Source organism: Palaemon carinicauda, chromosome 8 (assembly GCF_036898095.1).
Source record: "Palaemon carinicauda isolate YSFRI2023 chromosome 8, ASM3689809v2, whole genome shotgun sequence".
In the NCBI taxonomy this organism is placed as follows: domain Eukaryota; kingdom Metazoa; phylum Arthropoda; class Malacostraca; order Decapoda; family Palaemonidae; genus Palaemon; species Palaemon carinicauda.
The window spans coordinates 8,408,360-8,434,661 of record NC_090732.1 but is presented as its reverse complement, the minus strand read 5'-3'; the positions used below and the strand labels follow the sequence as shown (position 1 = coordinate 8,434,661).

At 37.4% G+C, this 26,302-nt stretch overlaps 3 protein-coding genes across 4 annotated transcripts in view; 1 reads left to right on the top strand and 2 right to left on the bottom strand.

Moving 5' to 3' along the window:
• LOC137645637 (annexin B9-like) overlaps window positions 1-4,775 on the top strand; it is a 10,559-nt gene extending 5,784 nt beyond the window's left edge. The window contains exons 5-7 of the mRNA XM_068378455.1: window positions 964-1,137; window positions 3,934-4,115; window positions 4,622-4,775. Of these exons, the coding sequence (XP_068234556.1) occupies window positions 964-1,137; window positions 3,934-4,115; window positions 4,622-4,672 (407 nt within the window). The 3' untranslated portion in view covers window positions 4,673-4,775. The remainder of the gene's footprint in view (window positions 1-963; window positions 1,138-3,933; window positions 4,116-4,621) is intronic.
• Window positions 1-5,642, bottom strand: part of Ttc30 (tetratricopeptide repeat domain 30) — a 218,442-nt gene extending 212,800 nt beyond the window's left edge. Inside the window, exon 1 of the mRNA XM_068378454.1 lies at window positions 5,095-5,642. The gene's annotated coding sequence lies outside the window, so the exon portion shown is untranslated. The remainder of the gene's footprint in view (window positions 1-5,094) is intronic.
• A 5,200-nt stretch (window positions 5,643-10,842) lies between these two features.
• Window positions 10,843-26,302, bottom strand: part of LOC137645634 (serine-rich adhesin for platelets-like) — a 52,003-nt gene continuing 36,543 nt past the window's right edge. For both annotated transcript variants that reach the window (XM_068378452.1, XM_068378451.1), the window contains one exon: window positions 10,843-22,128. In XM_068378452.1, coding sequence (XP_068234553.1) covers window positions 15,605-22,090 — 6,486 coding nt within the window. In that variant the 5' untranslated portion in view covers window positions 22,091-22,128 and the 3' untranslated portion in view covers window positions 10,843-15,604. The remainder of the gene's footprint in view (window positions 22,129-26,302) is intronic.

Here is a 26,302-nt window from a genome sequence, read left to right as displayed (position 1 = left end):
CACGGAATCACTTCAAACTTGGCCAAGTAGTTCCCCAATGTGTATGGAAGAACTGATTAAATTTTGGTCAAGGTCACCCCAAGGTCAAGGTCACAGGGGTCACTGGTGTCACTATGACATAAGTGGCCATATCAAGAGACAGAAATAAAGCACTGACTTTTGCATAAGCCAACAGGGAAGTCCTAGTCCAGGCGCAACCCATGGGTGATGTTCAAATTTATAAAGGTCAAAGGTCAAGGTCATATTGGTGCATTATATCAATGTCATATTAAGTATCAGTGGCAAATGAACAAAGATCACTTGAAGGTCAAAAGTCAAGCAGGTCACTTGAAGGTCAAGGTCACGTGAAGGTCAAGGTCACCTGAAGGTCAAGGTCACGTGAAGGTCAAGTACATTTGAAGATCAAGGTCACTTGAAGCCAAGGTCATGTGAAGGTCAAGGTCACTTGAAGGTCACGTGAAGGTCAAGGTCATGTGAAGGTCGAAGTCACATCAATTCATGATTCTAGGACATATGGCGCTCTAGGTCACCTTGGCGGAGGTATGTCCTCTACGAGGACCATGTCCGCGTTCAGGACTTGCTCACTTGTTATTATTGTTATTATTATCATTATTATTATTACCGGTTAAACTTCAACCCTAGTTGTAAATGCAAGATGCTGTAAGCCTAAGGGCCCCACCAGGAAAAAAAATGCCCCACTGAGGAAAGGAAACAAATAAATAAATAAACCACAAGACAAGTACAAGTAATAAACAATATAAAATATCTTGAGAACCGTTAACAACATTAAATTACATTATCATATATAAACTATAAAATCTTCAAAACAAAACAAGAAGAGAAATAAGATAGAATAAATTATAGTTTTATCCCAAACTCCCGGTAAAGGATAATCTATACATAACATCAAAATACAATATAAAAAAGTAAATGATTAACCGTATTTTTTTTTCAATGTTGCAGGGAAAAACAGGATAGGCACAGATGAAGAGAAGCTCAGATCTATCCTGACCACCTATTCTTACAGCACCCTTCGCTGCGCTTTTCAAGAATATGACAAGATGGCAGACAACCCTTTGGACCACGATCTCAGAAAGGAATTATCCGGTGATTTCAGAGACGCCATGTTGGCTGTATGTAAGTGTTGGCAGTTTATGGTCATATCCTGTTTATGATTAGTAATTATCACTAAATTTCATAGTAAAGGTCAATATTATTAGTCAGCATAATCTTTGTTTATATTATTACTATTATTAGAGGTTGTGGCTGTGCACGCAGTGATTTTAGCCATCTAAAAGCCTTCTAAACATTGGAGAATGGAGATGCTAAGCATTCAGTGTGCGCGTGCGCAGATTGACCGGGCCTTGACAGTCAGTCAGCTCAAGTAGTGGCGTAAACTCTTGAATTTAGCCTTCTGGACGGGTTGTAAATTATTATTATTAATATTATTATTATTATTATTATTATTATTATTATTATTATTATTAGCTAAGCTACATCCCTGGTTGGAAAAGCAGGATCCGATAAGCCCAAGGGCTCCAACAAGGAAAAATAGCCCAGTGAGGAAAGGAACTAGAAAATAAATAAATTACAAGAGGAGTAATGAACAACCAACAAATTATAATAAAAAACAGTAACATTAAAATATATTTCTCATATATAAACTATAAAAACTTCAAAATAAATAAGAGGAAGAGAAATAAGGTAGAAATAAGATATAGGGGAGATATGCAACACTTTGTATTAACCTCTTATGAAAGTAGTTGTCTATACCGCGATTTAAATCGTGCTGTCAATATCCTTCCGATGATGCAATATATTCTTCTGCATTATCATATCATTAATTAAAAAAGTTTAGGCCTACTCTTTCAAGATTTGCAAATGAGACCATTTAAATTCCCTATAACATGGTGCAGATTACTAATTATTGTGAACAATGGGTAGTTTCATCTATTTTTAATTTGTTTACTCTTAGGTTCGCTGATGATTTTCATGGAAAGGTTAAAACAATTTAAAATATTCAGCTAATTCATTAGAAGAGAGTGTAGGCCAAGTTAATGTGATCTTGCAAAAACAGCTTTTATTTCTTCGTTAAAAAATTGACTCTTTAGCTATAGTAAGCTGCTCTTCTAGGAAGAAACTCCAAAATCAAACCATTGTTCCCTAGTCTTGGGTAATGCTATAGCCTCTGTACCATGGTCTCTTCCACCGTCTTGAGGTAGAGTTCTCTTGTTTGAGGGTACACTCTTATTTCTCTTCCTCTTGTTATTTGGAAGTTTTTATAGTTATATATAACAGATTTCTTTTGATGTTATTATTCTTAAACATCTCTTGTAGTTTATTTCCTTATTTCCTTTCCTCGCGGGGCTATTTTCTCTGTTGAAGCCTTGCGCTCATAGCATCCTGCTTTCCCAACTAGGGTTGTAGCTTAGCAAATAATAATAATAATGATAATAATAATAATAATAGATAGATAGATAGCTAGACAGATAGATAGATACATACATATATATTCACCTTATTATATCCTACAATCTCACTGGTTATCTCAAGCATAATTTGATGACATCTTCCAGAAACCTTCCTTTAACATCAACAATATTTTATGATAGGGGAAATTTACCAACTATAAAAAAGCTGAATTTATCATCCCCTTGTGGCCGTTAGTTCTAAATTTCTTAATACCTGCTGTGTATTTTTCTCCATTGTATTTTTATTCGTTAGGTATAAATATGAATTTCACTGCCTGGGCCGTTCTTTGTATGATAGACCCATGCCTATGTAGGGTGAATCTTCAGACGGGTTCACACGGTCGAACGGTTCGTCGATTGCTGTTCAACAGACAAGTGTTTGAAGTGATGTTCGAACGTTTGTCAAACGGTTCGAAGAGGTGAAGCCCCGCCCACAAAAGTCAGGCGATAATAGACTATCTTCGAACCGTCCGACGAGCGTGTTCGACAACCGAATATCCTCGTTCACACGTTCGAACATCACTTCAAACACTTGTCTGTCGAAGAACCGCGTTCGACCGTGTAAACCCGCCTTAAGATTCACTCTACACCGCCATGGGTCTATTATACAAAGAACGACTCACACAGTGAAATTCATAATTCTACCTAACGAATAAAAATGCAATGGAGAAAATACATAGCAGGTATTAAGAAATTTAGAATTCCCTTCAATACAAATAAAACGCATGCTACGAAAGCTTCGGACATTAAAATATACTTTGCTATTCACAGAACATGAATTTTTCGATGACTGTTAGCACGTTTAAAAGAATCAGTTTTGTCGTATTAGCCTAGTAGGAACAGCTGATGGTCTCAGGTTACCTATAGTGGATAATTTAATTTTTTTTACCCCCCCCCACACACACATACATACATATACATATATATATATATATATATATATATATATATATATATATATATATATATATATATATATATATATATATACATATATATACACATATATATATATATATATATATATATATATATATATATATATATATATATATATACATATATATATATATATATACATATATATATATATATATATATATATATATATATATATATATATATATATATATATATACATATATATACATATATATATATATATATATATATATATATATATATATATATGTATATATATATATATATATATATATATATATATATATATATATATATATATATGTGTGTGTGTGTGTGTGTGTGTGTGTGTGTTTGTGTGTGTGTGATTATTGGCAGTAGGCCTATTACTAATAAAATATCTTACGCAGCGGTACATTACAATTTATATTGCTTGAAACTTATAGGTACTAATTAAAAAATCATATAGGCATATACGCGTAAGGAACATGCTTAAAGTTTTCTCGGCACACTTAAATCAATTCTTGTCTTTTCCCGAAAGATTTGAGCATCTATAATCCCGCCATCTTCTTCGCGTACGAAATCCACTCCACCATGAAAGGGATGAAAACGCGAGACCGCTCCCTCATTCGCCTGATCGTGTCCAGATGCGAGGTGGATATGAAGTTAATCAAGACAGAGTTTCACAACATGTTTGAAAAGACCCTTGAAAAGGCTATCAAGGTAAGAAGGGAGGCAGAATTTATTTATTTATTTTGCTTATACTCATGCCATATAGTTCAAGATCAATATGGTCTTTAATTATTCTTTTGGACTGGTGAGAATTTTGGACTAATCAACTTGAATATTTTAGCAAATAATTAGGAGATGAATAATATATATATATATATATATATATATATATATATATATATATATATATATATATATATATATATATATATATATATATATATATATATATATACGTAATCACAAATTACATATACGCACGTGTGGTCATCTGCACGTTCATACACTTTTCACAATTAGAAAGTAGTTAATGCTAATCACATATATGTATACATATGGCTGGGCTTTTAATTCAAAACTTAAAAGAGAAATCTAAATGCTTCAAATTACCTGTCATTAATTTATCCATGAATATTTATACAGAAATATAATGAATTGTGGGTGACTTTTATTGTCTACCTTATTGGTACTTTCAAATAACTACTTTTCTCTTTCAGGGGGATACACACGGCGACTACAAAAAGGTCCTTCTTGCTCTCATCGAGTGATCCACATAACACTGTGCCAAAAACGTTCTGAAACTATTCATTTCTGACAGAAACGAGAGCCGTTTTCGAAGAGAACACATCTTTTTCTATAAAAAAGTATTTTTTTCCCTAGGCTACATTACCCTGTAATACAGTATAATAATACCCCTTTATCTATAGAGCTGTCACACTAGCGAAATTGCCTTCTACTTTTTAATTTGACGTTGACTTCCTGTTTAGATAAGTTAACTTTCTGATGTCCTTATGGCGAATTTTGAAAACCTTGGCTATCGAATTCAACACATTGCTAACGTAGACTTTATCTACTTGTTTAAATCTCTGAGAGCGAGCATTTCAAATTATCCAAAGGAAGATGGAGAGTTGGTATAGTGGACAAGATTATCTGGATTTTTTGGCATGCAATTCAAAGTAACATGGCCTACCTGTTGTTAAGTAACGAAGAGTGAGTCACAATTGCTCTGCAGCGTACACAGCTTTTAGCATTGTAGTGTCTTCTTTTTCAAAAAGCGGTGTCACTGCGTTTAACAGATGATTGAAGTGCTCTTCGGTCAGTCGAATTCAGTTTTTTATGGTTACCTTCATCTTCTAAGTTCAGTTCCTTTACTAGTCTGTAATAAAGACTTTCGTTGTCTTCTCGTTTTAATCAGGACCAAATCTTAAGGGGTGTGTTTTTTTTTCCATTAATTTCATGCACCACTATTAACAACGTATGGACACAACCCACTGTCAAAGACGACTGACTTAAAAACACTTGTGACTCGTTTGTTTACAATTTTGATGCGGTCAAAAACGCCAGAAGAAGAACGCACTTGACTGTACGAAAGTCTTCTTTGAAAAGTCGACAGTAAACTTGGAAACAGTCCATGGAAATATTGCTAGTGTGACAGTGCCTTTAGCGTTATTATGAAATATTACTCTATTGCATCTTTTGATTTTAAATAACTTTTCCTTCGTTTATTTTTATTATAAACATGCACAAGTATTCTGCAGTGGACTAGTAATGACTAATGATATATATATATATATATATATATATATATATATATATATATATATATATATATATATATATATATAGAGAGAGAGAGAGAGAGAGAGAGAGAGAGAGAGAGAGAGAGAGAGAGAGAGAGAGAGAGAGAGAGAGAGAGAGAGAGAGCTCTTAATTCAAGTAATTATAATTAATAATGAACGAGTAATGCTATTTGAAACAAAAATAGTACAGGTTATAAAATCTACAGTGCTAATTATAGTTTCCATCAATCATAACATCAGTACTAGAACTATATTAACCTTTCTTATACAGTAAGGAATTAAGTATAGAACCTGTGACCTTACTTCAACTTTCCTTGCATGATGATCTTAATCTTAATAGATACTCTGAAATTTATGGTATACAGATTCTTTATACAGTAGGCCTACAATTTAGGTATAAGAAAAATTTATTTTTCTGCTCAAAATCAAATTTCCAAGCTCGGTGAACCTTCACCTTTAAGGATGGCACTTATGTTTCTTGAAGTCATAAATTAGAGATTAAATATTCATGACATAAATGTTTGTTTAAACAGGATTCAGGTCCTCTCACCCTCATCCTTGGATGGTTGTAATAGATGAATAAAATGTCTAAAGATAAAAAAAAAACTAATAAACTATCCCTAATATATGACCTGTTTTTAATAAAAACCTTTCTTCCCTGAAGAAACCATTGGATAGACTTGAATAAATATAAAACACATGCCCCCAATCAAGTTATATAATAAATTCCCAAGACAGAACAAATTGTCAAATTCTGGATGACTCCAACAACTGGTGATGAGGGCAACTGCCTAACATGCAGTGTGTGAAGCTGATGGCGTTGGTACCAAACATTGTACGTTTTGCGCATGCCAAGATTGCTTTGAATATGCTAGTAACCATTGCAAGGATTGAACTCCTCCATAATTCACTGTCAAGAACATTTTGTGCTCCCGGGCAGTCATTCAACTAAAGTGAACTTCGCTAAGCAATATTCTTTAATTCGATGATAAACGGTGTTTACCACATTGCAACTGAAGTTGCAAACATAACGAGAAAGCTTGGAACAGTAGAAAACATGAAAATGTACGAGTGGTCCAACCATTTCCAAACTTCTGGCCATACAGTAATGACGAATGCAGTGCCCAGACGCTCGGAAGTACTAGATTCTATGCTTAGATGAAGTTTATACTTATGCTAAAATATTTAATTGATCATGTCACCTACTTCCCATTGAAGTATCTTAAGGCCCTCACACTAAAAACCCATTTTTCCTCACACGAAACACACACCAAATGTAGTAATCACCCAAAAAAAAACCCTACGTCCCCTACAGCAAATAGGCTTATCAACTCCGGAGCCAGATACTGGCTTAAATTTGGCAACCCACAGAGCTTATACTTTATTGATTAGACTACCTCTTTTATCTAAATGCTAACCAAATAGTGGGAGACTTGCCACCATCGAATTAAATATCATCTTAGTGATATCCACAAAGGATAATGCATCCTGCCCACATGAGCATCACCTCGTCTATCTGGAAGTGGGAGAATGACCTTCTATCCCCATTGGTTTTGGATGTGGTCAAGTGATGACACATGTCTGAAGACACTGTTAAGGTTTGCCTTACCACCACTGAAGTAGTTGGTTCCTGCTTAAAAAATGCGTCCTGGGATTTTTACACCTCAGATACATCTTTACACTCCTGTCGAACCTGAAGAGTACAGGTGAAATAGGTTTACAATAAGATGGTGGAGCAGGAGGAGGCTTTACTTCTTACCCAGTTGAGGAACGAGACATACTAGATTTATGTAAACTGTAATCTTTTCTAGAATAAGCAGGATCATTTTTAGAATAGTTAGGTCTTTCCAAGCCTTCGACTCATGGATTGAGTCTGTGTTTATGAAAAACAACTTCCGAAGGAGAAAATTAGGTCTCTGACACTAATTTGCTGGTGAAGCAGGAGGAATAAATTTCAGAAACAGAGGATACAGCTGTGCACTCTTTCTCTTATCACCAGGATGATGTCAAGGCCTTACCTCAGTACTGCAGAATCTTTACTATGGTCTGAAATTTTGACCGATAAATTACTGATGAATGCTTGCCATCCTCCAAATGAGCTACTAGAGGGGAAGGCAAAGTTCTGGAAGTAGGAGACTTCCCAGAACAGTAAACAACTGGGCAAAAAGTTGGAACCCTTGCAATAACAGCGGCCCATTCAGCAGAAGGATGTGTAGCGGTGGCGACACATACAGGATGAGTAATGGCAGGGGCATGTTCAGCGGGAGGAGTAGTAATGGTGGCAGTACGTTCAGGAGGCGTGCCAACAGAAAATGCAAAATGGCCATGGCATGTTCATGTGGCGTGAGAGTAGTAGGACACGTTCTTGTGGATACACTGGGAGATCAGACAGTGCATGTTGTATAGTCACTGGGGGACATGTCTCAAGAAGCTAATTTAGTAGAAGCTCTAGAACGATTTGATTTCATATGAGAATAATACACTATTTCCCGCTGGGGGAAGCTGAACCTGTGGGACCCAGTAGGGTAACAGGAAGGGCTGACAAAAACTTGAAATGGAGTGGTAAGCTCCCTTCAAGGATAAAAGTGGTGTATGAGGACATACGTGGCTTACATCCGTAGACTGATGGGAAGTACAGTATATTGAGAGAAAAAGTCCAACATTTGCACAGGGGACACTTCTGAAACAATGGAAGGGAAATGCCCTTGGTCTCCCGCACCTGCAATAAAAAAATGCTCGTATGAGTTTAGCATACTCAGAGATGGGAAACGAGCAGAATTATCAAACTCTAGTGATAAAAGAGGCACTTCCTGATACATTATACATTCCATTGGGACAAAGGCAAATGCTATGGAACCCTGACCCACTGCAGCATTCTCATAAACACTTGTTTGACACTCATAATAAGTAAAAGACAAAGATAAGACAAAGCACTGAGGAGGTCAGTAACGGACGAACATATGTCGTTGTGACCAATGGCAGAGTGGACACACATCAACACACAGAGACAAATGGTGGGCCCATCAGGCAGAGCTAACTCCAATAAATTACGAGGGTTTATATCCACACATGAACAAATAAGCATTAGAAAATATCCCCAAAAGTAAATCCGTGATGCGCTAGTGGCCGAGACTGCAAGTGAATTAGAATGTACTGTCATCCCAATAGATCACATGATGTAACCGACCACCTGATCTGATACGTCACCAATAACAATAAAATTTAAGAGCATCTACGTCTTGAAATACCATCTCCTAAAGTAAAACTATACAGTATTGTTAAAGAGCACTTACTTTAGTGAGATTTAATATACATTACCAGAGGCATGTATATTTTGAAGAGGAAAGCACTGTACCTGTAATTGGGAAATTTTTTTCTATACATTTTGAGGGGTAAACGTTGATAACACAAGCTTCTGGAGAATAAGCAATGTGAACATTAGGGGAGATTCATAGAAATAAAACACATTTATTAAATAAATGATATCATGGGTCTCCATAGAAAATAAACGAATCTGCAAACACCAAACACCGAGGTCTGTTTCGTAAAATCTATCTTAAGGACACTGACCGCTAAGAACCATTCTTGAGAAGCGATGGAGAACAGAACAGTATAGCCCACTCTGGCTTGTATGAATAAAAAGGAAATAGATTTTGCAATTACAACTTCCTATTATCTTTAACTTGAAAACTAGAATGTTATTATTGGCAAAGTGGGCATTCTTTTTTAAACACTGCTGTCAAATTTTATGCCCTAGGCCAAATTTAAAACCAAATCTAATAATTGATAATTTTCTTTAACAGAGGAAAATCATCCTCAGCATAAAAATAAATAGGTATATTATTATTATTACTAGCCAAGCTACAACCCTAGTTGTAAAAGCAAGATGCTATAAGCCCAAGGGTTCCAACATGGAAAAATAGCCCAGTGAGGAAAGGAAACAAGGAAATACATAAACAATATAAGTAATGAAAAATTGACATAAAATATTTTAAAAACATTAACAACACTAAAACTGATAATTCATATATAATTATAAAAAGACTTGTCAGCCAGTTCAACATAAAAACATTTGCTGCAACTTTGAACTTTGAAGTTCTACTGATTCAACAACTAGATTAGGAAGATCATTCCACAACTTGGTCACAGCTGGAATAAAACTTCTAGAATACTATGTAGTATTGAGCCTCATGATGAAGGCCTGACTATGAGAAATAACTGTCTCTAGTATTACGAACAGGATGGAGCTGTCCAGGAAGATCTGAATGTAAAGGATGGTCAGAATTATGAAAAATCTTATGCAACAGGCCTTGAAATATTGCCTTCCCGAGTGGACGGGAAGCAGCGAGCACAAACCGCAAGCATGACTGGATGTAAACATACAAGATGGCTGCTGCAGGATGTGCTCTTGCTTGGCAATCTTGGGTCCAACAAGCCTCAAGAGATATAAAAATCTGCTTTGTCCATCCAGTGGTAGTTGGAGAAGGCAGAACCATCCTCCAACCTCATTTCCTGACAAAGTTTGTCAAAGATATCTTTGGCCTCTCTTCACCTCAGCCACTCTCAAAGCCACAAATGTTTGTTGTTCCTTTTTAATTCACATAACATTTCGAGAGTGCATATAGTTGCAGCTGTCAAAAAATTTCTGGGTGCCATGATGATGTCAGCTGATCAGTTTTGTTTACACTTTTTCCTAATGCTCCTCGAACCATGAGATTATAGTGTGACACAACAACACTTTTACTCGTGAGCATCAGCCGGACATTGGCGAAAACCTCGAGCAAGAAATGACTAGTGTGATTCCAACTTTAGGGGGAATGTACCTCGAGAGAGAAAATTCCCATGCTGTATTTTCAGAATAGGTCATTGAAACTCTTCCTTTCAGAGAAGGAACAGCAGATGAACTTCAGGAAGATTCACTGACATGAAAGGTTTACAGTACAGTAGTCACCTGAACAGCAGTCCTTCATCAAGTCTGAAAGTGTCAATTTTGAATTTTCATAAAATATCTTGAACCTTTACATTAGTTACTGGCATACACAAGGCAGCCATGGCTATAAACTGAAGAATACTAATTTCACAAAAAGTACACAATACCAAAGGGTGTCATTTAGTCTATACAAGAAAAAATACAGCACTATAAATAATTATTTATTCTATAAAATATATACCTCTCATACACAAAATATACAATTATAAAATACATAGTACAGTCTGTGACAATACTTTGATTCCTTTTACTGTACAAACAAATTACAAAAACTCAAATGATATAAGACACTTCAGAAATTTTCTTACCAAACTGGAAAAGACTGCACTGTATGTCCTTTATGGTGTAACTTAAAGACAATACATTTTATACATGCTACTATTAATACTGCATTACTTTCCTCAAACTTTGTAAAATACCACTTTACTACCTACTAGAGAAAGTAAGTTAATTAATCAATACCTCTACATAAATATTCAGTGAATATGGGAGCCCTTTCCTAATTTTGTATTTACATATCTACAAAAATTTGTACTGATACAATAATTCATGTTGTTAGATTGCCCCAACACATGGTTGGGACACGACCTCTTACGTTGACAGCCTGTAAACAATAATATAGTATAGAAAATTTTTATATACTACCCAAGTCTAGGGGTACCTCGGTTTACAAGTGAATGAATACAAGCATAAAAATTTAAATTAGTTTAACAACATTCTATTGGTCTGTGAGCAACAACTACAGCAGTACCTCAGTTTATGAGTGACTGAATACGAGCATAAAAATTACAATGGGTTTAACAACATTGTAAGAGTCTGTGAGCAAATATTTCCATTTACATACACTTTTTTTGGACAAGTATTAATAAAACTAGAACGCAATACTTAGAAAGCAGTCCTGCGGTCGCCGTACACCCACCCAACCAATGATCCCAGGCTTTTTAAACCATGTTGTTCTGCATTACCTTGCAATCCTCCCTTACTCCGAACCTAATTCTTCCACTCTCTGAGCAGCACTAGCAGAAGAATCATCTCATATGCATATCTTTGGAATTGCATTTTGTTAGGTTGTGACCGCATGTTCTTTGTCGGGTTGTGATCCCTATTGTTCATCATAAAGACATTTTGTGCTGCTTTTCAAGTTAACAGTATCATGACAATGGCCCCTAAGATAAAAAAAATGATGGTAAGATGGAAATATTACTGGAGAAGGGAAAAAAGAAATTATCATGAAGCATGAGCAAAGGTACACGTGAGCCTAGCATGCAAAAATTGTAACATCTCTGATTGTTAGTTACAATTCAAAACAATAAAAGAAAATGATGTCAAAGGATGTGAAAATGTAAAAATGGTGCTGACATTGATGAATCAACAGCATGTTCTTAATGGTGGAAGGTTTCTGTTTATCTGAACTGATGACATACAGTTAGCAGGCGATACGATTACTGAAAACACTGTGAAAAAAATGGCCCAGTATTAAGAGAATGAGGAGATTTTATCATATGAAAAAGGACAGTGACAAACTACTCGCTTCATGTGAAATTAGGGAGATGTTAAGACTGGGAAAATGCAAAATTTTGTAGAAACACAACCCAGATAAGGCTTTGGAAGGGCGAGTAGCAAATTTATTTAACGACAAGGCAATGTCTCGTCTCCATCCCTTTTTAAAGAAAAGGAAAAAGCACATATCTCTAGATAGGTTTCTCATCAAAACTGAACATACATACATATACCAAGGCACTTCCCCCAATTTTGGGGGGTAGCCGACATCAACAAATGAAACAAAAACAAAAAGTAATCTTTGTTCAAGAGAGAGAACTCAGAATAGTTTTCATGCATGGTGTGATCCCCTCCAACTCTCTTCTCTTGTCTCCCTCATGCCAGCCACAACCCTCCTCAAAGATGAACAGCATGTTAATTTGTCAATATTTCTATTGTGAATTATTAATTTGTATTAATTTCTGTTGTTTGGATTTATATTTTTTTTCAATATATTCTATTACAAAACCTATAAAAATGAGAATATGTATATTTCCTTTATCTTTCTATGGGAAAAATTGTTTTAGTTTATGAGCATTTTGGTTTGCAAGCTCGCTCCCAGAACAAATCAAACTTGTAAACCGAGGTACCACTGTACAGTGTAATTCTTTTGCTCCAAAGGGTAATCTATAAAGTATACTGTACATACAAGAAAAATATCAAAAGGCAAGAGTTTTTCATGACTTTCCCTACGAGTTTTACTGAACAGTAATGGTACATATCCAAATGAATACTTTAAATTTCCTCTTGTTTTAAATATGAGTTACTTGCATATCCTCTTACAAAATGAAAAATATTTACTTCAATGGCTAAACTAAACACAAGCACTTTTTATAAGCTTTTTTCATGGCTATGTTACTTCTAAAAACATCTGTGCAATACTCTTAAGGGTGAATGCCATACTATGTAAGTGGTGCACCAGAAAATACTCAGGCTGGCAAAATATAATGGAAGGAATGAGAATTTTATCAACATTGTTATTACAGACTAAAATAAAATGAATTTTTTTATATAATAATTTCCATATTCACCTGATGTACATATTGCTTTCTATCTGTAAGCTTGGTTTAAATGACATTTACCTATCAAAAAGGGGCATTTTAAAAATTTCCCTTTTCTTTCCTTTCAACGGGAACATGCCTCTAGTTAAGTAATGAAATATTCAAGTGGTTACTGAAAAGAAGCAAAGTAGTACCACCCAGAGTCTGTTATTTCAGTTTCTCTGTAGCATTGGTTTGAAAGTCCGTCCTACAGATTGTTAGAATTTTTCTGCATTTTGAGATGTCTTCTTCAGCCTTTGTTATCAATTACTATGTGGAATGTTCAAGGGACTTTTTTCTAGGTGATTATGATCCATTTGATCTTTGCATCTTGTGTCAATAATGTGATTTATATAATCTTTGTGAGAAGTCCGAGTGCCTCAATGTTCCTCATGGAAAAGCATGTTTCAACGGTTGCCGATCAAATTAAAAATACAAAGTGCAACAGGGAACTTGCTTTTAGTTCAAGGGTAAATGCATAGAAGACTAGGCTAGTTGATTACAGCACGGTTGATGAGATTGACATGTCAGCATGTAATCTAGTAATGTACAGCACTTAACAAAACAACTTATGATAGTGATGGCCTATTTGTCTAAAAAAAAAAAAATAAATAAAAAATGAGTTAATGATGATATACAGTACAGTAATATTAAACTGATACAGAAACTTTTCAATTGTCTTGGTGAAGCTTGTACTGCACATGTAATCTAATGATAGTAAGAAAAATACCAAGTGTTCATTGAAAAGAGATTTTTGGGCACTGGTAAAGTTGTAAATATTTATGACATATAAAAGGCCTGCACTTTTATATCAAGCAAACATGGTCATTGACAACTGACAAAGAAAACAGAGATTCGGAAGTGGTGACACTACAAAATGCCAAGTCATAACTTAGGTGTTTTAGGAAGATAATTTGAAAATAAAATGGAAAGTATACTTGCATTTAAACGACTGGAGAAGTTGAGGCATGTGGTGAAAAGGCAAGATGAGCAAATAAAAAAAACTATAGTGAATATTCAAGTAGCAAAATGATAAAGAACGGTAGCACAATATTGCCCCGTGCATTACACATAAATACTGAGGACCATGAATGCTTATAAGTAACGCCCTTGAACAATCTACACAGGAATTACTAATAAATCCTGGAGAAGACATCCCTTATAACTATTAATCACCTAAATAACACTTTCATAACTCTTACATGCTGGAGGCAGGTATACACAGTGTTGACTTATCAAGCACAGGTAGACGAGAAGACAAAGAAAAAGCATGTACAGCGTACTAACGCTGTTGTTTATTAGCCGCTAAATTGTCTCATTACTGTACTAGAAGCTTAAGCTTACTGAAAGGAAAGAGAACAGGAATTTTTTCAATTTTGGAGTAAACAAGCTTTGGCCAAAAAAATATGAACATAACAGAAGGTTCAAGGAAATAACAAAAATACAGTAGCGAGGTATGGTGCGATTAAGCAACTTGTCCACACTTCTCGATGGCATCTTCCTCCCATACCATTCTATTCTTTCAAGTGAACTTTTAAAGTTCAATTAGATCATAAAATTTTATATCTTGATACTGACAAGATTATCTACTTGGAGGCAACTTACCACTTATTGCATTCTAGGACTAGATTACAGAAAATAATGCACAAAAAATAGGAATAACATTAAAACTTTCAAAATAAATATGAACTGTACTAAATTCAGTACAAAGCCTTATATGAATATTCTGATTCATTTTGTTTGTTCTAAGAAGAATCTATAAAATTACTACTGTACTTATCCTATAATACAGTAATACTGTACCCCTCTCCACATTAGTTCAACACATGTCAGTTCCAACTTTATGTCGCTCATCCATAGGTATTAAAAACAAAAATAAAACACACTTCATATTGTTTTACCTGACCTTACATCGATTCCTACACCATACAACAAATATGAAATGCTGCACTGTACACTAATGTTCTTAACATGGAAGCTTATTGAAATGGGATGTAGAAATTCTGACCTGTGTTGAAAATAGATTCAAGTTAGGAACCAATTAACAATGTAGAGTGGGGTATTATTGTGCAATGCTTTCAAAGGTAAACTACATTATTATTGTATACCTTAATAATGCATATACTATTTCAATCAAATAAAAATTGTTAGATTAGTGTACATTGGTCCAATTCAGCTATAGCTCTTGCTCATAAGCAAACCTGGAACTGCCTGAGATAAGTAAATTTTTTAGAAAATTAAAATAAGTTGCTTTCATTCAAATAATGACCATTTACTCTTGTTATAAAGTATTGTAGAGTATAATATATTTTGCTGTCTTCAAGACCAACATCAATCTATAGTTACTACATGGACAACAGAATTCTTTGATAAGTTTCCAGAGCCCTTTTCCTTTGCAATATTCTTCATATTTTGCTCATTCTCTTTTGTAATTGTATCTACAACAACAACATCTAAGTCCAAAGGACTCTTATCTTGAACATTGTGAGATTCCACAGGAACATTACAAGAAACATTACTTAATGTGTCACTTTTTCCAATAGACTTTGACTGAAAATTACTTTTCTCTTTACATGGGTCGAGCCTTGGGTCTTCATGACAAACAGCTGAATTACCCAATTCTTCGTTAGGTTTCTCTAGTATTGCTCGATCAACAAGATCATTATTTTTTTCATTTGAATTCAATTTGTTCTGGCATAACACATCACTGGCACTTACTTGCACATTACATTCTCCACTTATACTTGCAGAGGCTTCTACAGCTTCACCTGTTTTCTGTATTTTCTTGACAGATGATTCACATAAACTGTTCTTATTACCACTGTGACACTTTGAAATGTGTCGATTCAATTTGCTTCGAGTTACATATGACTTTTCACACAAGTCACATGAGTATGGCTTACCTTGATGCAACCTAATGTGAATCTTGACATAATCTTTAGAAAGTTTCTTAAAACAGATTGGACAGGAATAAGGGCTCTCTATAGTATTGGTTTGAACTGGAAAAACATTATTTGTCAATGTACTAACAATTTCAGAAGAGCCTAAAGATTTTGGTAAGCTACTGGACATGCTGGTAGTGTTGTTATTATCAGGCAAGCTGACACTATTCAAATCCATACTAGCGCCTAAGACTACATTTTCAGGGGCTTCGTTTACTGCAACACTAGTATTGTTTGGAAAATTGCTCCCCAACAAATTAAGTGGTATCTTATCCTGTGCAGCATCTTTTCTTTGAATAATAGCATCAACTTGTCCCAAGTCAACAAAGTTATTGGGTAAGATAATGGGCCCGGTATTACTGTTATTGTAAGGTAAGCTGACACTGCTGCCCTCCATATTAACATTTCCGGAGAGGGATTTTTCGGCAGCTTTGTCCTCTCTACCTATGCACCCCAAATTATCTCCAGAAGGTATGTTTTCAGTACCGGTTATAACCTCTGAAAGACAGCTAATTATATGATCTACTATTACCTTTTCTGCTGCATCTTCTCTTTCAATAGTTATACAGGCTTGTCCAGAGTTTGCCAAGCTGTTGGGTAAGTTTCCAGAACATTCTGTAAAGTTTTCTCTTTTTTCAGGACCAGATGAATTACACCTTTCTCCATGCTTCATTTTAACATGTTGAAGAAAATTACCTTGTGATACGAATCTCTTACCACACACTTTACATAAATAAGGTTTTATTTTTTGTTTAGACATAGAATTTTTTCTTTGTTTTATGGTATTGTCTTTCTCACAAACAAAATTGCAGGAATTTACAGATTTGTCATTAGACTCCATCTTTGTTACTGGAATTACCTTATGGGGTGATACACCTGAGCCAACAATGTCTTTGGCAACCAATACCTCAACATTCTTGGATGAATTTTCCAAACTTGCAGGCTGATTTCCATTTTTAGTTGACAATGAACATACAGAATTGTTTGAACTTACAAAGGGCTTTGAATGTAAATCCTTGTCAGAAAGTTCACTCTCAGCAATATCTACTAAAGGAATTATTGACACCCCTTTTAGAGTCTTCAGTGCTATGTTAGCTTTTATATCAGCTCGCTTACATTTGGCTGCATTAATTTTTGCTGCCAAGACTTTGGAAGGGCTTTGGTGAATTTTTTCTGGATGTGATATATTCCCCTCTATTCTAACAGCACAGTCACCCTGGGGAAAGTACTTACTCTTGTCATGAAACAGTTGTGGCTCTGTGATTCCATTATATTCCACTCTATTTCCAAGTGGAACTTTCTCAGTAGATTTCAATTTATTATCTTTTACAGATTCTTCAATTGTGACTTCTGCAGAGGACTTAGTCAACAGACATGTCCTAATTTCTGATGAAACTTGTTTGGAAATAACACCTTCATTAACTTGTCTAAAGTCAATTTCACTGTTGGCTGTTGCTTCAGCATCTTTTGATGCCCCTTCAACATTTCTACTTCCAGAAAAACATGTTTTACCCTCCTGCTTTTTATGCTTTTCAAGATGTTTAGCAAAATTATTGTGCGTTTTAAATTTCTTCCTACAAATCTGGCATAAATATTCAATACTTTTCGGAGATCTTGAAATTGTAGAAGATTTGTCTGTACTGTATGATATGGCAGACACTGGTTCAGGAAGTGAGAAAGTTGTGTCAGGAATTCTTTCTGGGCTCAAAATCTTAATTTCATCACAAGAAACTTCCGAGTCTACACATATGACATTTTTCTTTTTTGAGTCTAAAGTCTGATAGCTACTTTCAATCATGGATGAGCCAAGAGGTGGACTTGAGCTTTTCAATGAGTTTAAATGCCCAGTGTTAAATACCTTATTTCCAGTATCAGTCATCAACAAATCTATAAATCTACTAACATTCAATGACTCTGAACATTTTGGGTCCAATTCCTCTTTTCCATTTTTCATCACCACCGAACCAGCTGATTGACTTGATCGTTTCAATGAGTGTTTTGGGTCTAAAGACTGATTTTGATTCTTAGTCATCGATGTAACTTCAGGATTAACTGAACTCTTTTGATTGGCTCTTTTTGGATCTAAAGTCTGGTTTCCACTATCAATCACCCTTACATCTACAGAACTATCTGAAATGTTCAATGCTTTGGAAGCTTTATGGTTAGATTTCTCCTTTTCTGATTTCATCACTAATGAACCTGAGTGTCTAGATTTTTTCAACGAATTCGTGTTCGTCGAGTTTAAAGTCTCATTTTCCCTCCTAATCATTGCTGATCCTTCTGAATGAACTAAACTCATTTGATTTGCTTTTTCCAAATCTAAAGTTTTGTTTCCACTGTCAGTCAGCAACGCTGAAAACGACTTTGCATTCTTCATTGACTTTGAATGTTCTAATCTCAACTTTTTATTTTCCATTAACAGTGAGCCTGCAAAAGAACCTGATCTTTTCAATGAACCAACAGAATTATTAGAAATTTTCATTTTTTTTGCTTCTTTTGGATCTATCTTAAGTTTCCTTTTATTAACTACCGGCGAATCTGCTGATTGGTTGGGCGTTTTCAAATTGTTTAAATCCAAGGGGTCTGAAGACTGCTTACCACTTTCAACCAATGACAAACCGAAAGAATGACTTGAAATTTTCAAAGGATCTTTACTTTTGAGGTCCGTAGTTTGTTTTACAGTCGTAACCATCTGTGAATAGGAAGACTGGTTTGGACTTTTCAGTGAATTTAAATGCTTTGGGTCCAAAGTCTGCTTTTGCTTTTTAGTCACCACTTTACCTTCAGGTGCTGAACTCATGTGATTTGATCTGTTTAGACTTTCAGTCACCAATGATGTCAAAGATTTTGAATTCTCCATTGAATTAGAGTCTAATCTTGGCTTCATATTTGCCATCAACAGTGAATTTGCCAAGAGACCTGCCCTTTTCAATGTATTTGAAGGATTTAGGCCTATAGATTGATTTCCACATAAGATACTTGATGAACCAAGAGGATGATTTGAAATTTTCATCAGATTTCCTTGTTGTGGATCGGAAATCTCGTTTCCATTATAAATCTCAATCAAATTTGAAAGATTATTTGAAAGTTTTGTCTCAGAAGTCAGATTTCCACTCTTAATCATCGATAGCCCCCCAGAATTAACTGAACTCTGCATTTGATCTGTGTTATTGGTATCTAAAGTCTGGTTTTCACTATCAATCACAATTAAATCTACAACTTTCAATGATTCAGAAGACTTTGGGGCTAATCTCTGTTCCCCGGTTTTCGTCACTAATGGTCCTGTCGAGCAACTGGACTTTTTCAATGAATTTGAGTTCGTTGAGTGTAAAGTCTCATTTCTACTCCTACTCACTGCTGACCCTTCTGAAAGAATTAAGATTTCCATCTGATTTTCCTCTCTGGGATCTAATGAATGATTTTCAGTTATATTCTCCAATGAACGGTTTGAATTCTTATTTATGGATGAACTTTTAGATTTGCTTGACACGCTAATAGAATTTGAATGTGTTGGGTCTAAAGTTTGATTTCCATTCTTATTTACAGATGGACTTTTAGAATTACTTGACACTCTCATTGAATTTGAATGTGTTGGGTCTAAAGTTTGATTTCCATACTTTTTTACAGATGGACTTTTAGAATTACTTGACACTCTCACTGAATTTGAATGTGTTGGGTCTAAAGTTTGATTTCCATTCTTATTTACAGATGGACTTTTAGAATTACTTGACACTCTCACTGAATTTGAATGTGTTGGGTCTAAAGTTTGATTTCCATTCTTATTTACAGATGGACTTTTAGAATTACTTGACACTCTCACTGAATTTGAATGTGTTGGGTCTAAAGTTTGATTTCCATTCTTTTTTACAGATGGACTTTTAGAATTACTTGACACTCTCACTGAATTTGAATGTGTTGGGTCTAAAGTTTGATTTCCATTCTTATTTACAGATGGACTTTTAGAATTACTTGACACTCTCACTGAATTTGAATGTGTTGGGTCTAAAGTTTGATTTCCATTCTTATTCCCAGATGGACTTTTAGAATTACTTGACACTCTCATTGAATTTGAATGTGTTGGGTCTAAAGTTTGATTTCCATTCTTATTTACAGATGGACTTTTAGAATTACTTGACACTCTCATTGAATTTGAATGTGTTGGGTCTAAAGTTTGATTTCCATTCTTATTCACAGATGGACTTTTAGAATTACTTGACACTCTCACTGAATTTGAATGTTTTGGTTTTGAATTTTGATTTCCATTCTTTTTTACAGGTGGACTTTTAGAGTTACTTGACACACTCATTGAATTTGAATGTTTTGGGTCTAAAGTTTGATTTCCATTCTTATTTACAGATGGACTTTTAGAATTACTTGACACTCTCATTGAATTTGAATGTGTTGGGTCTAAAGTTTGATTTCCATTCTTATTTACAGATGGACTTTTAGAGTTACTTGACACACTCAATGAATTTGAATGTTTTGGTTTTGAAGTTTGATTACCATTCTTATTTACAGATGTACTTTTAGAATTACTTGACACTCTCACTGAATTTGAATGTGTTGGGTCTAAAGTTTGATTTCCATTCTTTTTTACAGATGGACTTTTAGAATTACTTGACACTCTCATTGAATTTGAATGTGTTGGGTCTAAAGTTTGATTTCCATTCTTATTCACAGATGGACTTTTAGAATTACTTGACACTCTCATTGAATTTGAATGTGTTGGGTCTAAAGTTTGATTCCATTTCTTTTTTACAGGTGGACTTTTAGAGTTACTTGACACTCTCATTGAATTTGAATGTTTTGGGTCTAAAGTTTGATTTCCATTCTTATTTACAGATGGACTTTTAGAATTACTTGACACTCTCACTGAATTTGAATGTGTTGGGTCTAAAGTTTGATTTCCATTCTTATTTACAGATGGACTTTTAGAATTACTTGACACTCTCACTGAATTTGAATGTGTTGGGTCTAAAGTTTGATTTCCATTCTTATTTACAGATGGACTTTTAGAGTTACTTGACACACTCAATGAATTTGAATGTTTTGGTTTTGAAGTTTGATTACCATTCTTATTTACAGATGGACTTTTAGAATTACTTGACACACGCATTGAATTTGAATATTTTGTGTCTAAAGTTTGATTCCCATTCTTTTTTACAGGTGGACTTTTAGAGTTACTTGACACTCTCATTGAATTTGAATGTGTTGGGACTAAACTCTGATTTCCATTCTTATTTACAGACTGACTTTTGGAGTTACTTGATACACTCATTGAATTTGAATGTTTTGGATCTAAAGTTTTATTTCCATTCTTAATTACCGATGGACTTTTAGAATTACTTGACACTCTCACTGAATTTGAATGTTTTTGGTCTACAACTCTATTTCCCTTCTTATTTGTGTTTAAAGTCTTACCCAACATCAACTGTGACTCGTTAATACTGTCTTCCAAATCTGTATTATCATCTGCCTGAAACGAATGATCCAACAAATGCCCTTTCAAAAGATCCTCTCTGTCAAATTCTGCTCCACATTCATAGCACATGTATGATGACCTTACTGAGTGTGTTGATGCAACATTTTCTTTAAATACATCTTCTGAAGCACTTCTAAGTTCCACTCCACTATGGTTTGTGGTTTTTGGATATTTATTTCCATTTGTGTATTTTTGATCACTAATACTCTTCTTTCTTTTCAAATTTATTTTTCCACTGACTTTTCCATTCTTATTGGAAGTTTCTTCCAAAAATTTTGATCTGTTACTACCCAACCCATCCTGTCTTACTGATGAGATAGAGGATATTTCTGTTATCTCTTGTAGAATAAAAATATCCGAATCTATGGAGTCTTCTCCATCATTTGGCTGCATATTTATATCTTGTGTCCAATGTGTATCTTCATAAGAATCTGGAAAGACATATTCAAATAAGTACTTCACTTAAACACAAGCGATACCTTATAACAAACTAGCGTCTGTTGATTAAAAGTTAAATTTTTAATATAAAATTATCAATTTTAATACGTCTAAGATTTTAACCTGCACAAAAAAACAAAAATTATCAAATAAGCCAAAACCCTTTAATGGAAAGGTTTACCCAAACTGTAAAACTCCTATTAGAACAAAGAATGTGAATATTTTCATATCTTTTATCACACATCCAAATCAGTCTCCTTTCCATTGATATATAACAAATTTGTAAGTAATGTGACAAATTCGGAGATAATTTGTATTTTTCCTAACCATACAAACCTTAGCTATTTACATTGGGTTTACTTTCGGCGTAGCTGAAATGACGTGCCAATAGTTTTTAACGAGGGTTAACTACCCCCGCGTTAGTTAGCGGGGGTAGGGGAAGGGGTAGCTTGCTACCCCCCCCCCCCCCCCCCCCCGCCACACACCGGTGATTTGCTTCACTTCACTTAGAGGTAGGACTTGACTTGGGGGACAGGGCTGGCGGGCAAATATGTGTAAATAGCTAAGGTTTGTATGGTTAGGAAAAATACAAATTATCTCCGAATTTGTCATATGTTCCGTAACCGAAATACAAACCACGCTATTTACATTGGGTGACTTACCCCTTAGGAAGGGTGGAAAGTCCCCAGCCTTACTGACTTTGGCTTTACCTGGGGGCTCCGCCTCCCAGTGAGTAGCACTTAAGAAAAGGAGCCCCTGCACCTCACAAGTTCCTTGCTTCGCAAGGAACGTGTGGCCTACATAAGTTGTGTGTGGAGGAAAGAGCGTGACTCGTCCTATGAAGTTGACCTTGAGACCTTTAGATAGGAATCCAGGATAGGACGTTCCCAATACCACCTCGTCAGGGTATGGGGGACGCGACAGTATTAAACTTAATACTAGGAGCACAAGGAAGGATGGGTTACCTGCAGAGGTTGAGGTCAGCTATGCGGAGACCAGGATGCTGCTTCCCCAAGAGAGGGGAGGATGAAGAAAGAAGTAAGGGTCAGACATACTCTTTCATTCACGCAGACTAAAACCGGGTAACAACGCCCTCAACCTACTGCTACTTGTCCATAAAAGAGCCTGAGGTTAGACCAGCTGTTGTGCAGCCACCACAGGGCTGATAGAAAACGTATCGAGGCTCCTGTGGGTCACGTCCTGCAGGTAGTGGGCTGTGAAGGTCGTCTGACGCTTCCAGACCCCAGCTTGAAGCACCTGCGTCACAGAGAAGTTTCTCTTGAAGGCCAGGGACGTAGCAATGCCCCTGACGTCGTGTGCCCTAGGGCGACGTGACGGAGGAGGGTCTGGATTCAAGGCGTGATGGATAACCCTTCGAATCCAAGCCGAGATGGTATTCTTGGTGACCCTCCTCATCGTCCTGCCTGTGCTAACAAACAATGCTCGCACTTGAGGACGAACTGCAGCTGTTCTCTTCAAGTAATACCTCAGACTCCTCACTGGACATAGTAGCAGCTGGTCTGGGTCGCTTGTTACAGAACGGAGACTCGCGATCCTGAAAGAGTCGAATCGTGGGTCCGGCACTCCAGGATTCTGAGTCTTGGCAACAAACTCAGGGACGAACCTGAACGTTACCTCCCCCCATCCCCTCGAATAGGCGATGTCGTATGAGAGACCATGAAGTTCACTGACTCGCTTGGCAGAGGCCAAAGCGAGTAGGAAAGCCGTCTTCCAAGACAGGTGGCGATCAGAGGCCTGGCGTAATGGTTCGAAGGGAGGTCTCTTAAGAGCCCTGAGAACCCGAACCACGTTCCAAGGAGGAGGTCTCACTTCCGACTGAGGGCAGGTAAGCTCATAGCTACGTATGAGTAGAGAGAGTTCCAGCGAGGAAGAAATGTCCACTCCCTTCAGCCTAAAAGCCAAGCTTAAGGCTGAGCGATAGCCTTTCACCGATGAGACCGAAAGGCGCATTTCCTCCCGCAAATAAACGAGGAACTCTGCTATTGCTGGAATAGTGGCATCGAGTGGAGAGATACCCCTCCCACGACACCAACCACAGAAGACTCTCCACTTCACCTGGTAGACTCCCTCAGAGGACTTTCGCAGGTGCCGAGACATCCTCTCCACAACCTGTTGCGAAAAGCCTTTCTCCGTGAGGAGACGCTGGACAGTCTCCAGGCGTGAAGCCGAAGCGAGGCTACGGCCTTGTGGAAGATGTTGCAGTGTGGTTGTCTGAGTAGCTCGTGTCGTGGTGGAAGTTCTCTCGGGAACTCCGTCAGGAGCTGCAGAAGGTCCGGGAACCATTCCGCGTGATGCCATAGCGGAGCTATCAGAGTCATCGAACAGTTGACCGATAGTCTGGTCCTGTTGAGCACCCTTCTCATCAGACAGAACGGTGGGAAGGCGTACACGTCGATGTTGTCCCACCGTTGTTGGAAAGCATCTTGCCAGAGTGCCTTGGGGTCCGGGACTGGGGAGCAGTACAGGGGCCGCTTGAAATTCAAAGCTGTCGCGAACAGATCCACGGTCAGGGAACCCCACAAAGTCAGGACTTTGTTGGCTATCTGAGGATCCAAAGACCACTCGGTACTCACTATCTGCGAAGCCCTGCTCAGACTGTCGGTGAGCACATTCCTCTTGCCAGGAATGAAGCGAGCTGATAGTTATCGAGTGGACTTCGGTCCACCTCAGAATCTCTACTGCAAGATGGGATAGCTGCTGCGAAAAAGTACCTCCCTGCTTGTTGATATAAGCCACTACTGTGGTGTTGTCGCTCATCACCACCACGGAGTTACCCGCCAGGGTCCGTTGGAACTGCTGAAGAGCCAGAAAGCCGGCCTTCATCTCTAGCAAGTTGATGTGCAGGTACTTTTCTGATTCTGACCAAAGGCCTGAGGTCCTCTAGTTCAGAATGTGCGCCCCCCACCGTTCTTTTGACGCGTCCGAAAACAGAAAACAGTGTCAACTCCGGGGGGAGAACGAGAAGATCTACTCCCTTTCGCAGGTTCTCGTCGACCAGCCACCACCGCAGGTCCGCCTGTTCCGAAGGTTCTATCGGGACCTGTAAGTCCGGGGAATCGGATCCTTGATTCCACCGGGACTTGAGCCGCCACTGCAGGGATCTCATCCTGAGACGGCCGTTTGGAACCAGACGAGCCAGGGAGGACAGGTGACCTAAGAGACGCAACCACGATTGGGCGGGAAGTTCTTCTCGCCTGAGGAAGGGTTCCGCCACCCTCCTCAGCCTTGCTATCCTGTCGTCTGATGGAAAGGCTTTGTGGAGATTGGTGTCCAACAACATGCCTAGATAAACCAGTCGTTGGGACGGCTGCAGAGAGGACTTCTCCAGATTTACCACGATCCCCAGATCCTGGCAAAGTCCCAGAAGCCTGTCTCGGTGTCGAAGAAGAGTCGACTCCGAATCTGCTAGGATCAGCCAGTCGTCCAGGTAATGAAGGAGACAGATGCCGTTCCTGTGCGCCCAAGATGAAATCAGGGTGAACACTCTGGTGAACACCTGAGATGCTGTGGAGAGACCGAAGCACAGCACCTTGAACTGGTAGGTCTTGCTGTCTAGGCTGAATCTCAAGTACTTCCTCGAAGACGGATGGATTGGGATCTGGAAGTACGCATCCTTTAGATCCAGTGTGCACATGAAGTCTTGTGGTCTCACTGCAAGTCTCACCGTGTCCGCTGTCTCCATGCTGAACGGAGTTTGCTTGACAAACTTGTTCAGAGCTGAGAGGTCGATGACAGGTCTCCAGCCTCCAGACGCCTTCTTTACAAGAAAGAGTCGACTGAAGAAACCTGGGGAGCCGTCGACGACCTCCTGGAGAGCATCCTTCTTGAGCATGGTCTCGACTTCTGCCCGAAGGGCTAGTCCCTTTACCGATCCCATGGCATAGGAGCTCAACGATACTGGATTCGCTATCAGGGGAGGTTGAGATGTCGTGAATGGGACGCGATAGCCTTGGCCGATCACAGAGACCGTCCAAGCATCGGCCCCTTATTGTTGCCACCTGTGCACACAACTTTGAAGGCATCCCCCCACAGGTGGACACGCGGGGGGACTGCCACTCCTAGCGTTTGCGGCTGCTCCCTCAAGGAGTCTTGCCTCCCCTGGAGGACTTACAGCCCCTTTTGTCCTTGGCTGGAAAGGGCTGGGGC